The sequence below is a fragment of the Struthio camelus genome, chromosome 25, assembly GCF_040807025.1.
Source record: "Struthio camelus isolate bStrCam1 chromosome 25, bStrCam1.hap1, whole genome shotgun sequence".
NCBI classification, from domain to species: domain Eukaryota; kingdom Metazoa; phylum Chordata; class Aves; order Struthioniformes; family Struthionidae; genus Struthio; species Struthio camelus.
The window spans coordinates 5,215,719-5,229,831 of record NC_090966.1 but is presented as its reverse complement, the minus strand read 5'-3'; the positions used below and the strand labels follow the sequence as shown (position 1 = coordinate 5,229,831).

The 14,113-nt window shown below is 65.5% G+C and overlaps 1 protein-coding gene, 1 long non-coding RNA gene and 1 other non-coding gene across 5 annotated transcripts; all 3 read left to right on the top strand.

Moving 5' to 3' along the window:
• The first annotated feature begins 2,334 nt into the window (after positions 1-2,334).
• Positions 2,335-2,406, top strand: TRNAQ-UUG (transfer RNA glutamine (anticodon UUG)). Its single transcript has one exon. It is a non-coding gene; the product is annotated as a tRNA-Gln (tRNA).
• Positions 2,407-2,716: 310 nt separating this feature from the next.
• On the top strand, positions 2,717-5,889 carry LOC138062190 (uncharacterized). 2 transcript variants are annotated; one of them, XR_011136280.1, is made up of 4 exons: positions 2,717-2,945; positions 3,216-3,373; positions 3,785-5,056; positions 5,760-5,889. It is a non-coding gene; the product is annotated as an uncharacterized lncRNA (long non-coding RNA). The 2 variants fall into 2 exon arrangements; XR_011136279.1 differs by having other exon boundaries at positions 3,785-5,886.
• Positions 5,890-8,420: 2,531 nt separating this feature from the next.
• On the top strand, positions 8,421-14,041 carry ABI3 (ABI family member 3). 2 transcript variants are annotated; one of them, XM_068918949.1, is made up of 8 exons: positions 8,421-8,555; positions 9,478-9,645; positions 10,403-10,579; positions 10,990-11,072; positions 11,184-11,279; positions 11,702-12,117; positions 12,203-12,325; positions 12,467-14,041. In XM_068918949.1, the coding sequence occupies exons 1-8, from the start codon at positions 8,439-8,441 to the stop codon at positions 12,739-12,741; spliced, it is 1,455 nt and encodes a 484-aa protein (XP_068775050.1). In that variant the 5' UTR covers positions 8,421-8,438; the 3' UTR covers positions 12,742-14,041. The 2 variants fall into 2 exon arrangements, with proteins under 2 accessions (XP_068775050.1, XP_068775051.1); XM_068918950.1 differs by having other exon boundaries at positions 12,438-14,041.
• The last annotated feature ends 72 nt before the right edge of the window (positions 14,042-14,113 follow it).

Sequence of the window (14,113 nt, the reverse complement as noted above, 5' to 3'; positions counted from 1 at the left end):
AGGATTTTCCTGGAAAGAGTCGAGGTCCCGGGAGCTGGATTCAGGGCAGAACCGAAGCAATTTATTTGGGGACCAGTTGGGGTCTCTGCAAAAGCACCGCTGAATGAACGCGGCGCAAGTTCGGTTGCGGCGGCGAGGCCGGAAGGACTAAAGCCGACCGGAAACGGGAGCGAAGGCCGGCGGCCGCCGGGACGGCGGGTTTGGGTGTAGCGGCCGGGGGCAGCGCCGGGATCGCCCGGACGGCGAATTCGGGGCAGGGACGGAGCCTCCGGAGGGCGACGGTCGGTGCCGTCGCTCGGCCGCCTTCGCTCGGTCCTAACGGGGCCAAACGGGCGGCGAGGGCAAAGCCAGTCGGTGACTTCAGGAATCCACCCGGGCCCTGAAACACCGCCACCGCCACCACCGGCCCGGCCGGGTGACGCCGTCGCTTCCGTCGGATGCGCTCCGCCGAACGGAAAAGCTGCAGCGTGCGAGCGGCGCTCCGGACGAGGCCAAACGCCGCGGGAAAGCCGGGATTTTCGGCGCGGAGACCCGCCGGCGAGGCCGCCCGACCCTCTGTGTAACCAACCCGTTTTTGTTTATCTACCTCTTAGTGACAATAGATTAAAAATAGGTAGTGGCAACTCCACGTGCTGTAGTGTAGGGGGGAAAAAAACACACAAAAACCCACAAAAAAACAAAAAATTACTCTCTCTCTTTTTTTTTTTTTCCCCCAAAGAAAAACGTTCTTTAAAAATAGACTTTACGGGCTTTCTTTTTCACTTGGAAGCGGTCATTAGGCGTAACCGCTCCAAACCTCAGCAGGCCGAAACGCTCGCTCGTGACCGATTTGTTTTCTTTTTTTTTTTTTTAAAAAAGCTCAGTCCCCCATTGCTTTTTTTTTTTCCCCCCCCTTTTTAACTTTGGTATTTGCTTCTTCTGTCAGCAGTACAACTCGGATCATCGCTTCCGCCGCCGGGCTGGGCCGCGTTGCCTGGCTCGGGCTGGCCGCTGGGAAGGCGCCGGGAACGACCGGCCTCGCTGGTGTTTTTTCAGCGCAGTGGCTCTTTTTTGGCCTGGTTCGTGGGACGAGGTTACCGCCGGAGCCAGGAAGGGCCGTGCGGGCGCGAGCGGTTTGGGGACGAGCCGGACGCGGGTGGAACGTGCAACAAATGTGGGTCGGCGGAGGCAAATTCGGGGGCGCCGTGTCGTTCCGTTGTCCCGACGGCGGGAAAGTCGGGGAGCAGCCGGCGGCTCCGCGTGCCGGCGACGGAGGAGCTCGCAGACCCCTCGAGCCCGGCGCCACCGCTCGCCCGCCCGGCGCCGTTTCAGCAAGTTGTACTTCACTGTACCGACGTTGGGTTTTTTTTTCCTCCTTTCCGCGGGTTGTTTCTTTTCGCCTTTCCCCCCTCCCCGGCCCGTGTCCCGCGTCCTTCCCTCCCGTCCCTTCGCGTGAGGCAGTTTGTTGGCTTGGATGCGGAGTCGGGCTCACGGACGGACGCGGGCTCCGTTGATTTTGCCTTCCAGCGAGGTTTCGCCGCAAACCGCTTCACTCCACTGTTTCGTGTTTTTTTTTTTTTAAATAAAGAGGAAAAAAAAAAAACCCAAACAAACGGACAAAAAAAAAAAAACCCTAACACCGTTCACGTGTGTTTTTATCGGTTTGGGGGAGGAAATAAATATATGCAAAAAGGGGAGGGGGTGAGGGTGCTGGGCCAGGCTGGGGGGTGGGTGGGTGCTGCGGGGGGGCGGCGGGGGATCCCGGCTGCAGCCTGGGAGCCGAGGGCTTCTCCCGGCGCCAGCGGTAGCCGAGCCCATCCCGACAGAACGCGTAGCCCGAAATTTTCTTTCCAGAGGATTGCAAAAATGTTGGGGGGCGGTGGGAGCGGGGGACGGACACGCACAGCTCCGGCCCTCGGGGGCCACCGCAAAGCAGCCGTCGCACGCGCCGAGACGGACCGTGGGTTTTTGAGGCCGGCCTGACCGGCCCGGCTTTTGGCGAGGCGCTGCCACCGCGGAGGCCGCCTCGGAGAGCGGGGTTTACACGCAACGTTTAGGAAGGGTTCAGGGTTTAACGGCGCTGCTGAGCCTGGCGCCGAGGCCTAGCGGAGACAGGGCCGAGGGGAGCTCGCCCCCGCGGCCCCCTTGGCGTAGGCCGCTTTCCCCGCCGAGGGCTCAAAGCCAAGGCAGCGAAACCCTTGGGGGAACGTGGCGGTGGCTGGTCCCCCGTGGCCCTGGAGGGGGCCTGGCGGGCTCGCACTCGGAGACCCCCCGAGTCGCCGGTCGGGGGCGGCGGGCGCGGCGCGGGGGCGGCGGCGGCGCTGAGAGGCGCCGCGGCAGCCCTCTGCCCGCAGCGGTCCCATGGTGTAATGGTTAGCACTCTGGACTTTGAATCCAGCGATCCGAGTTCAAATCTCGGTGGGACCTCGCGGACCTTTTTTGCCCCCACCGCTCCGCTAGGGCCGCCGGGAAGCGGCGCGGGGGTAGCGAGACCGGTTCCTCCCCCCCCCCGCCTCGGCCGGCTCTGCCCGCTGCCGGCACCGACCGGCGAGGAGCGCCCGCCGCGCTCCATTTTGTGCGGGGGCGCCGGCTCTCTCCGGCGCATGCGCGCAGCCGGCGGCGGGGCGGAGAGGACGCAACGAGCCTTCCCGTCTCCCTGCGCTGATTGGCTGAGGCGGGGGAGACGGCCGCTTTCCTGCGCTGCTATTGGCTGGAGGAGGGTCCCCGCCCACCCACCCCCCCCGCCTCCGCCGTTGTTACATTGTAGCAGCGCTGCAGCGCTACATTGTAGCGGCGCTCGCCGCGCTGCCGGCGTGTGGCCCCGCTGCGGGGCGCGTGTTAGGCAGAGACTTGAGCTCGGCTTCCGGCCTGGTGGCCCTGCCAGCGGGCAGGGGACGGTCCGCCAGGGGCGGCCGGGCTCCGAGGCTCGGCCCCCGCGGCGAAGCGGGTGCTGGGTCCCGCCTGGGGTGAGGCCGAGGAGACGGCGCGTTTCGGGGTCCGCGCCGGGCAGCTTCGGGGGTTTGAGCCGTGAGCGGCAGCCACGCGCCCGAGCTGCTTTCAAAGGGCTGGTGGCGTCCTGGCTTTTCGGGTGGGAGGCCAACACCCTGGAAAGGCCAAACGCCCCTTGGCCAGAGCAATCCCAGCAACCCAAATCCCTTTCGGAGCGATTAGTTTGCTGTGACGCAGGTTTCGAGGAGTTTAGCTTTGCTTAATAGGTCAATCTGCTTTGTGCGCAGGAAACCCCGGGTATATTTGATTTATCTTCCTCTTGGATTAGACGCGCAGATGAACAACGAAGCTCTAATTTGGCAGCAAAGCAAGCTGCGTTTGCCGGACGGGGAAGGGCGACGGGGCTGGATAAAACGGGAGGACGCTATCCATCCGAGGCTCGCTGGTAAGCGTGAAGGCAGCCGGAACAAGGAGCCGTGAGAAACGTAGCTGGTGCTTTTCAGCCCCGCTTAGCGAGACCTGCGCTTTGCGCAGTGCCTGCAGGGACGGGCCTTTCCCGGCAGGGAGGGTCGGAGGGGAAGCGCAGTTAATCCTGCTCCTGGCCACGCTCCTGTCTGCGCGGCTGGAGCCTCGCTGCAGTTTGCCTGCCGCTTTTCCCGGCGCTCGTGTTAACGGAGCGGCCCCGTCCGCCCCTCGCTGCGTGGCGCTTGGCAAACTTGCCCCGCGCTGCCACGGGACGGATGGAGGCTGCGTTCAAAATGATCCCTTAGTGGGTTTATTTAGCATCTGTGAAAGAAAGAACCAAACCTTTTTTTCTTTTTATTTATTTATCTATCTATTTATTTTTATCTGCTAGTGATGTACGAGACACCAAGCTGGAGATGCTGGCCGCAAGGGACTTGCGTGAACTGTCCGTCCCCTCCGGAGTCACAGCGGGGGAAGTCTCTGCGCGGTGCCCAGCTCTAGCAGGGGAGCTGGGCAGCTTCGGGGCGTCCTTGGGCCTGACCCCAGTGGCTGCTGCGGGTCTCCCCTGCTCCACGGGCTTCCCGGAGGGACTGTGCCAAGCGGGACTGCACCGCTCATTAAGGCACCTCCAGATGGGAACAAAAGCAATATGCTCACCTTCAAACTAGTGCCAGCCCTGTCTCTACGGTGCTCCCAAAGCCCCGGCGGCTGCCGCCTTGCCTCCCCGCGGTGCACGGGTGCTCCCCCGAATGCAGGCGCATGCAGCAGGTGACACCTACGCTGCCACCTCCTCCCAAGGCTCCTGTCCCGCAGGAGAAGGGAACGGTTTGTTCATGCCCTGAATTTGTGGCCCTCAGCTCTGCTATGTCTAAATCAGACACTGTGTGTATGTAGCCTCTAAGCAGAGGAAATTTGGGCCCTGGGGAGGTGGGGCTGGGGGTCAACCTGGTGCTCTATGGCTGCTGCGAGATGGCAGGCTGGAGTCGGCGGTGGGGCACGGTGCTGCCGGACCTGCCACGGAGCGGGAGCGTGATGGGGGATCTGCAGCAGAGACGGGGGTGGGTGCTGCCTTGGGGGAATAAAAAGAGTTGCTGCTGTTTGGAGTTAATCAGCTGGGATTGTTTTGGGGAGGTTTCCTAAAGATAATATGCATGTGTAATAGATTTAAAAAAAAAAAACCCCAAAAACTTAAAGCGTCACTAAGTATTGTCCTACTGAATGTGGAAACTGGCTGCGTTCCCATCCGATGTGCTTTGTCTATCGAGCAGGGGGCTGCAACCTGCTCTTGGGAGCAGCAGGATTGCTGCCAGCGTCCCTGGCTCAGGGCTGGGCCTCTGGACAAGTCCTGCCTAATACCCGGGAGCTGCTGAGCTGCAGAAGTGGGGGCAGAAGTGTGCCTGCGTCGGCCCCCTGAACCACCGGCTCCTCCCTGTCTCCACTCCCCACCGTGGGCTGGGGCTCTGCAGCCCCTTCACCCTTCCCAGGCCCTTCTCCACCACCTCCGCGTGCAGCGAAGGATGTGGTTGGAGATGGAGCTGCTGCTGAAGCTGAGCCCTCGCTCAGAGCTGCTGCTATCGCAACCGGGACCTGACAGCCTTGTGCTCCCACGGCTGCTGGGGGTGGCGGGGGTTCCCCACAGAGGAAGTGAGACTGAGCGGCAACGGTGAGAGTTTCGAATAGGAAGCTTGGAGATTTGCTCTTTCCCAGGGGCCCTGTGTGCCGTGACATCCCCCCACCGTGCCCCGGGCCATCCGTGGGGTCGAGCCGTGAGATGGGGCAGGGTGGGTGCCAGCCCGTCCCGCGAGCCCCTCGCGCCGGGGTGCTGCCAGCTCTCGGGTGCTCTGCCCTCCCCTGCCCGCTTTGGAGGGGGCAGCCGTGTCCTAAGGGAATGGCTGTTTTGGGGGTGATGTGCTTGAGGCAGAATGAGCCTTCAAGGGGGAACAGGATGGGGCTCCGAAATATCATCGCTCTTCCCAAATGATTGTAGTGGGCAGCCTGGTTCACCTGCCGGGACGATACCCGGGGACCTGGGGAAGTTTCCCAACCTAAAAGCGCTGCACTGGGGAAGCGGCGCTCTGTCCCAGTGAGCGGGGAGGGGGCTCAGCGCCTGCTCCAGCTTTGGTGGCTTGCAGAAGGCTAAGCCCGGACGCGCTCCAGCCCTGCAGTTTTGTTAAAGCCCCGTTTTGCTGCTGGCTGCTAAAACTGCAGAAGTTTTGCTTGCAGGAAACGAAACTTCAGTCTGCTGTGAGAGCACAAACGCACCCATAGCTCTGGCTGTTGAACCTCATCTCCGGGGTCTGTGGGTTTGGTTTTAGTTTTATTTTTTTTTAATTTGCCTTTTTTTTTTTTCTTTTGTCATCCTTTAGCTGTGCTACATTTTGGGTCTGGACTCCCCTCCCCAGTGTGGGGTCAGGCTACAGGGAAAGCAGGTTTCTTACAGTCTCGGCTGGGTCGCGGGAAGGGCCCCGGGCCCCGGGCCCCGACGGCGGCGGGGTCAGCTTATCGTACAGCCGCCCTTCTCCTTGAACGGGTTCTTGTCCTCGGGGACACCTTTCAACAGCGGGTCCTCTCCCGCCATGGACTCGATGTATTCCTTGAGCTCTTTGCCGGTCTTGGAGATCTGCCGAGCAGAAGCTCCCCGTAGGTTACAGGGACAAAATGTCACCGCAGAACAGCGATCCGACTCGTGGGCTGAGCAGATCCCCGTTCGCGCAACAGGCGGGAGCGCGACCCTACAGCCGCCTGTCGTCGCTCCCGTGCCACCCAGCGCGGGGTGCGGGTACCCCCGCAGCACCCTTGGGGAGCCCTGAGAACACCTGACCCGGTGGCCCAGTGCGACCGAGTCCTTCTCGTAGGATCGCCCCAGCTTCTCGGAAGAGCTCGCTCGTGCCGAACTCCTCCGTTGGCAAACCCGCAGCCCCGGGGGGAACTTGGGTGGAAATGCTTACCATTTGCCTCTCATTCTTCACCTCCTTTTTCAGCTGATCAAGTTCCATCTTCAGCAGCTCCTTCTCTGTCATATCCTGAGCCATTTTGCCCTGCGACGGCAGAGAAACGGCCTGTTATTAGCTTACAGACGAGCTTCTCGGGTCCAGGCACGCCGGACCCGTCACTTTGGCCCTAACCATATCGCCGCCTCTGTTAATGGCCCAGCTACGAGACGGGTAGACCCTGAGTAAATGGGTTGAAGCTAAAAGAGAGGGAGGGTGCACTTTTCGCACCACTTATTGTAACATCTGTAGAGATGGAACAACCCAGAGTCCTTCCACTAGCTCGTAGCAAGCACATAGATGTGTTGCTTGCACCTGGCATTTGTAAGAAATACATGTACTTCGGGAATTCAATAAATAAAACCGTCGCAGATGAGGAGAAAGACTTTCTAGCTAAAGCCAAGTTTGGAAAAGGATGGGACCCTCCAAGGTAAATACCATGGACTACATCCCTGCGTTGCTGTTTGCAACGCAGCGCTTGCTGCGGGAGGAGGTTTCGGGGCTTCGCGCGCTCTTTGCAGAGACCCTGCCCACGGGCTGCGCGAGATCCCCGGGGCAGCCGCCCTGCGCGGTGGAAGAACCGGTCCCGCGTCAAAAGTTAAAGCGGGGTTTGAAAGCCGCGATCTTTTCGAGAGCAACGCGGCTGTGATGCCTTGGCGTTGCTTTGGCAGGCGTCGAGCCTGCGCGCCCCCAGGGCCCCGACGGGTTGCTCCAGTGGGTGCCCCGCTCGCGGTGGGTGCCGCCAGCACACCGGCACCGGGAGGCTCTCGCGGAGGAGCCGAAAGCCGCAGCAGCGGCGCGACCTGCCCATGGCGGAGGTGACTCCCGAGCCAAGCGAGAGGCACCAGCGACGTCCTCCCCGCTTGGAGGAAGCGAAGCCCCTTACCTGCGGGGACGAGGGTCTCCCGCTCTGCGACACGGACGCGTTTAGGGATGCATCAGCCTCCGGGCGCTCGCTGCCCTGCTCCGGGCTTGAAGACTCCTTCAGGTCTCCGAGCCGCCACCAGGCAGCAGATGTCTTTGCTCCCTAATCTGATAATAGACTCAGGCGAATAAGCTGGTCAGGTGTCGAGCATTAGCCTCGAAGGCCGGGGTGCTGGGGGGGGGGCGGCGGCGAGGCTGGGGGCGCAAGGCAGGGGCGCAGCAGAGCACGGCGGCCGGGGGGCACGCGGGAAGCCCCCGAGCGCGGCCGGCGCTGCGGCTCGGGAGCGACGGGAGCATCCCCCGCGGGAGCCGGAGCCCGTCTCGCCGAGCGTGGGGAGGGGAGAGGAGCGCAGCTGGGTTTCGGGGCAGGCCGAGGGCCGCGTCCCCTGTGTGCCCAGCCCGGGTCGGCCCAGCCGCGTCCTTAACTCTGCCCCCGGGCGCGGCGTGGGGGGGGGCGCTGCTCGCGCCTCGCTCGGCTGCCCGAGGTCTAAGACGCGGCGGCTGCTGCAAACGCCCCTCTGCGCCCGGCGAGGCCCCGGCGGCCGGCGCGACCCGCAGCGAGGGGTCCGAGGTCTTTTTTTTTGGGGCAGTGAGCAAGGCCTGGGAGTTGAAGCGGGAGCCTTGGGTACCTCGCTCGCCTGCGTGATAAGGAGGAGCTATCAGTTTCTAGTACGCGCGGGGCTTTGAAGCGCTGGTCCTGCCCCTGCTGCTGCAGCGGCGGCACGAGCAGGGCAGGGCAGGGCCCTTCTCGGGTGCTCCCGGGCACCGGCGCAGGCCAGCACCCGCGGGTGGCAGCCCGGGATGGGCCGACGGATGCGGGGATGGAGGCGAGCCGGCTCGGCGGCGGCCCCGGCGGGGGGGGGGGGGGCTCCCCAGGCTGCCGCGGCGAAGCGTGACTCACATCCTTCCGCGCCGGGAGCGCGCGGCAGGCGCCGGCGGGACGACCGCTCGCCGGGCGCTCGGCCGCTGCGCCCTCCGGCAGCCGCCATGTGAAGGGTGCCGGCGGCGGGCGGCCGGGCCGGGCGGCGCGCACCGCTCCCCCCACCCACGCCCCCGGGGCCCGCGCCGCCCCGGCGTCAGCTTCGAAACCGCGCCGGAGAGGGAAGCGGCAGGCGAGCGGCGGCCGGCGGCATGGCCGAGCTGCAGCAGCTGCAGCAGCGCGACATCCCGGCGGCCCGGCGGCTCCTGCGCGACAACCGCAGCAACCTCGGCCAAGTGGCCGACTACTGCGAGAGCAACTACGTGCAGGTGCGCGGGGCTCCGGGTGGGGGGCGGCACGGAGGGGCTGCCCGCCGGGGAGCTGCTCCCCGCGCACGCGGGGCTCAGGGGTGGCAGATATGCGATGCACCCTCGGGTACCGGCGGGGGGGGTTCGGGTCTCCCCGTTGGCTTCCCGCCGAGCGGTGCTCGCCGCCGGGAATGTGCTGGGCTCGTGCCTCAGTTTCCCCTCTTGCCCCCCTCTGCTTGGGAGGGCGGCTGCCCTGCTCCGCTCCGGGCTGCGCTCCGGGGGCTGAGCTGCGGAGCGGAGGCGAGGCAGAAGCTGTCTTGGCCTCAGAGGGGTTTCGGTGCCTCCCGAGAGACCCTCGGCGAGGACCGTGGGTGCAGACCCCCCCCAATCGCACAGCGGCAGCAAAGCAGCCTCATCGGGGCTGGGGACGGGGGGGGTTCCTGGGGGCCGGGCCCCGGCCCACGTCTGCAGCATGGCCGCAGCCCCGTGAGCAATTAAAGCCCAGCCGCCCGGCGGACGAGAAGACCCCCGACGGCGCCGGGTGGCAGGGCGGCGCGACGGCTCGGTGGCGGGGAGCGGTCGGAAAGCAGAAGGAAACGGTTTCTCCTCGTACCGTGTGAAAGAGAAGCCGGCCTGCAGCGTCACGTTGGGTCAACCCCAGCTCCCCCGCCAGCCGGGCTGGGCGGCGGGAGCCCCCCTGGCGCGCGTCCGGCGGGCAGGGGCCGACCGCAGCGCCAGCGCCGCCCGCGGCGGGGTGGCTTGCCGGAGCCCGGTGGGCTCCCCTGCCTGTGTGCTGGCGAGGGGACGGTGCCACCCCGCCGCCTTGGGAGCGCTAAGCCAGGCTGCGTGGAGCTCGTGGGGACCCTCTCAGCTCCCCGCCCAGCTGGGTTGGCGTTGGCCAACTGGTTGAGTCGTCATACCAGGGTGTGTTTTTGTCTCCCAGGCGAGCGACAAGAGGAAGGCGCTGGAGGAGACCATGGCCTACAGCACCCAGTCCTTGGCCAGCGTGGCTTATCAGATCAGCAACCTGGCCACCAGCTTCCTCAAGATGCTGGACCTCCAGGCGGCCCAGCTCCGGAGGGTGGAGGCCGACATCAGCTGTGTGGCCCAGGTGGGGCCATCTTAGGCCATTTCCTCAGACTGATGCTGTCTCCTCGTTGCCTTGGGGTTGGGTCCCTGGGCCCTGAAAAAGGGATGATCTCTAGGAAAGGAAGGGGGGGGGTCTGTGAAGGCCGGTAGAGGTGGAGACCACTGTGTGAGCAGTAGCAGGAAGTCCAGCCCTGCAGGAATAGCCCCACCACGGCCACGAGGTCCCCGCCGGGTCAAGGATGTTGGCTCGGTCGCCCAGGCATCCCGGGGGCCCGGCCTCATCCTCCGGGAGCCGCGGCCGCCGGCGCGGTGCCCTGCAGCCGCCCGCCCTCTTCCTGTTACTTGAAAGTCGCCTGGAGGCTTTCCTGTTGGAAGGATCCCGACCTACCGCTCCGGAAGCAGCAGGAAAACGGATTAAAGGCGGCCGAGACGCGCGGCCCCGTGCCTCCGTGCCCTTCTCCGGCCCGGCCGCCGCATCCGCTTTAGGAAGGGCCAGCGCTGCTGGTGGCGGCGGTGGTGGTGGGGGGGGGACGCGGTGGTGGGTCCCCGCTGCCGCAGAGCGGATCTGCCCCCGCGGCGCTGGCGGGGCTGCGGCTGGGCCAGCGAGCGGCGGCTCAAGCCCACGTTAAGCTTTTGCCCCGGGATGGTCCTTCCCTGCTACGCGTTGTTTGGGGAGGGCTGGACCCACGGGGTGGTGGGACCTGGAGGTGGCCATGGCTGGGGGGGGGGTCGGGAGGACCCAGCAGGGCTGCGGCGGGGGACAGTGCCGGTCCCCGCAGATGGTTGACATGCACAAGGAGAAGGTGTCCCGCCGCGAGATCGGCTCCTTGACCGTGGGCAAGAGGTTGCCGTGCCAGCAGAAGATCACGGCTCCCGCCAACCCGCCCAGCCTGGAGCCCTACTACAGGAAACCCCTCAACTTCGGCGTCCTGGACGACGTCGGGCACGGCGTGAAGGTCGGCCGGGGAGGGGGGTCAGGGGGGGGGGGACGCGGCGCGGGGCCAGGTGGCAGCCGAGCTCGGGCGGCCGCTTCCCGTTGCGAGACCGCCGGAGGGGAAGCTGCCGCCGCCGTTCCCACGGGGCCAAGGCCGCCGTGGGCGGCCGCTTCGGCCGCGAGCGCCCGGGTGCTCCCCGGCAGGGCCGCGGGGGCTGGCCACGCTCCTCCGGAGCCCCCAGCACCCTGCCGGGGCCGCGGGCGATCGGGGGGGCGGGCGGGAGGGGGGGGCATTGCGTTGCTTGAGGGGATTGCAGCCTTGTTTGGGGGGGGGGGAGGCGCGCCTCGGTGCAATGAGTTTGTCGGTCGGCAGCCCGTCGGGCCTCACCGCTTGGTTGCTCCTCTCGCTCTGTGTCTGCCCTGCGCCCTCAGGACCACAGCACCCAGCTGTCCCGCACGGGGACCCTGTCGCGGAAGGGGATCAAGTCGGCCGTGCCGGCCGCGGGCACCCTGGGGTGAGGCCACGCGCCGGGATTTTGGGGGGGGGGGGAGGGCGGCTTTGCCTTTCGGTCCCATCCTGCCCCGCCGGCACCTCCGGCCGGGCTCAGCACCCTCCCTGCCCGCAGGAGGGGACTGCGCGTCCCGGAGCCCATCCAGCCGCCTGTGGTCCCCGAAGGGAAACTGTCCGCAGCCTCCTCGACCTCCTCGCTGGCATCGGCCAGGTACCGGCGCGGGCCCCCCCCGCGGTGGGACGGTGCCGGGAGGGCTGCGCTGGGGCACGGCGCCACCCTGCTCCTTTTTGGGGGGGGGAGTGGGGGGGGCTTCTGCCCGCCAAGGTGTTGCCGTGAGCAAGCGGGTTTTGGGCGCAGGCGACGCCGCTGTGCCGGCCAGCGGTGACGAACGGCTCTAGAGCAGAAATCTCCTTACGGTGAGGGGCGCTTTACTGTCCCAGGTGGGGAAACTGAGGCACGGAGCAAGGCAAGGGCTTGCACAGCGCTTCCCAGCCAGCGCCGGGTGCTGCCCCCGCAGCCGCGACTGCTCCCCCGTCCTGGGTCGGGGCAGGCGTCTGCGGGCAGCCGGCCCCGCGTGCGGCGGGACGGGTGCTGGCCCGGCCGTGACAGCCGCTCCGCTGCCCCCCCCGCAGCTCAAGCGCAGCCTCCGGGCCAGCGGGTGATGGTGTCCTCGCACCACCGCCGCCTGTGCCACCTGCCCCAGCCCTGGCTGCTGTCCCACCGCCGCCACCGCCACCATTGCCTGGGGACCTGCCACCATCGGGGGACCTGCCACCACCACCACCACCACTGGGGGACCTGGACCTGGTGCCTCCAGGGGACCTGGACCTGCCCCCACCAGGGGACCTGGATCTGGTGCCTCCAGGGGACCTGGACCTGCCACCACCGGGGGACCTGGACCTGCCCCCACCAGGGGACCTGGACCTGCCCCCACCGGGGGACCTGGACCTGGTGCCTCCAGGGGACCTGGACCTGCCCCCACTGGGGGACCTGGACCTGGTGCCTCCAGGGGACCTGGACCTGCCCCCACCATCCCTCCTGCCCCCCGGTGAGGGCTGCGCTGGCCCTCGCTGGCCTCTGCCTGCACCCGGAGCCCGTCACCCTCCCCACTGACCTTTGCGGGTGTTTTGCAGCCCCTGACGACTTTGATTCCCCGCCGCCGCCTCTGCCCGACCTCGATGATGTAACCCCACCGCCGCCGCCACCACCGGCCTCCGAGGAGCCTCCCTGGGCGCCGGGCAGCTACCTGGAGAAAGGTACCGGGCGGCCGGCCGCCTGCGGCGCGGGGCCCCCAACGGGTCCTCGCTGGCCCCCGCGCAGCCCCCATCCCCGCGCGCCCCCCTCCCCATCTCTGCCTCGTCCCCGCAGTGGTGACCCTCTACCCCTACGCGCGGCAGAAGGCCAACGAGCTCTCCTTCGAGGCGGGCGCCGTCATCTACGTCACGCGGCGCTACTCGGACGGCTGGTGCGAGGGCGTCACGGACGGAGCTGCGGGCTTCTTCCCCGGCAACTACGTGGAGCCCTTCTGCTGAGCGCCCTTCCCCGGGGCGCTGAGCGCCGGGCCTCCCGCCGAAGCAAGGGGAGCCCCTTGCAGCCCCTTCGCACCCACCTCCGTGCCCTGGCGACAAACAACTCGTGCAGCTGCTCGCTCTCTCTCTCGATATACATATAGACGTATTTTTTTTTTTTTAATTCCATGGCTTTAACTTCCACACAGTTGAACAGGGGCCAGAGGAGGAAGGGGAAAAAAAAAAAGGGGTGGGGTGGTGGGGGGGGGAAGGAAATAAAGGAGGGAAAACTCAGGGCTGCTTTGGTTATTGTCCTACTGCTCAGCTTGGCTGTCGGGGTTTCTACGCTTTGGAGTCGTCTCGAGCCGCCCTCGGGGGCACTTAAGGCTGTGGATAAATCCGGGAAAAGCCAACACAAGAGAGCAGCAAATCCTGTAGCTACTCCCCTCCCCGGCCCGGTGGAGTGCAATTAAAAGGGGCAATTAATACTGCAAAGGCCCAGGGAAGGGGCGCAGGGCTGAGAGGGTCTCACCCTCCAGCGACCCGCTGCCAGGAGAAGCGCTAAGCACCACACCTCCCGCTCCAGCTGCTGGGAGTTTCGGCACCTCTGGACCAGGCCAGGAGGTAAACCCTGTCCCTCCCGGGGGTAACGGGGAGGTCGGGACACGACACGGCCAAACGCGCGGTGCCCGAGCGGGAAACGCGGCGCTGCAGCTCTGGAAGTGGCGGCCCCGCTCGGAGCCGGTGCTGCAAACGGCGCAAGGAGAGGGACGAAGCTCTCTGCTTCGGGGACGTGGGAGAAGTTTTGCCCTGGAAGCGAAACCAGTAGGTCAACGTGGAAGCCAAAAGTAGGTTGTGTCCTCCTCAGTGAAGCGCATCCATGCTGGGACACGTTAAACATGACCGTGGCCTTGGCAAGGGGCGGAGGGGAACGGGACCTACAGGAGGTTTTCCAAGGGCGACACGGGAACGACCTTTCCGAAAGGTTTCCTGTTATTCCCTTCACATTTTTCAGAGAACAAAGTCTTAAGAGATAATTAAATCCGTTGCATCCTCCTACGCCCCCGGCCTGAATCAAGCGCAGAGCTCACATCATCGTCCTCCCGTGAAGCTCACCCAACGAAGGGTGAAACGCTGGGTGGCGCCCTCCCGACGCGGGGTGCGACGTGCAAGCCAGGGAGCCAACATCAGCAGAAGCTTTCGGGATTAAGTTTCCAGTGGCCTCTTGAAGAGGCAAGGAGCTCTTGGAGAATCAGGTTCAAGGCAACAGTAAGCAGATCCTGGCTGGGCCTGTAGGGATCAGAGGGAGGAGAGAGGCCATAAAGGAGCTAAGGGAGGAGTAAGCAATGGAGGAGATACGAGGTGCTGAGGTCAAGGCAAAAGGAAGCGTGTGCGAGGCCCAACCTGCAGGACAGCTAGGTTCCGGTTTTAAGAATTGCTCTCACAAAGTCTAAAGGGGGGGGGGGGGAAATAGTGTTGCCAAGCACCCACGCTTGAGTAGATGTCCTAGCTGCATAGAGATTTCATCTCATTGTC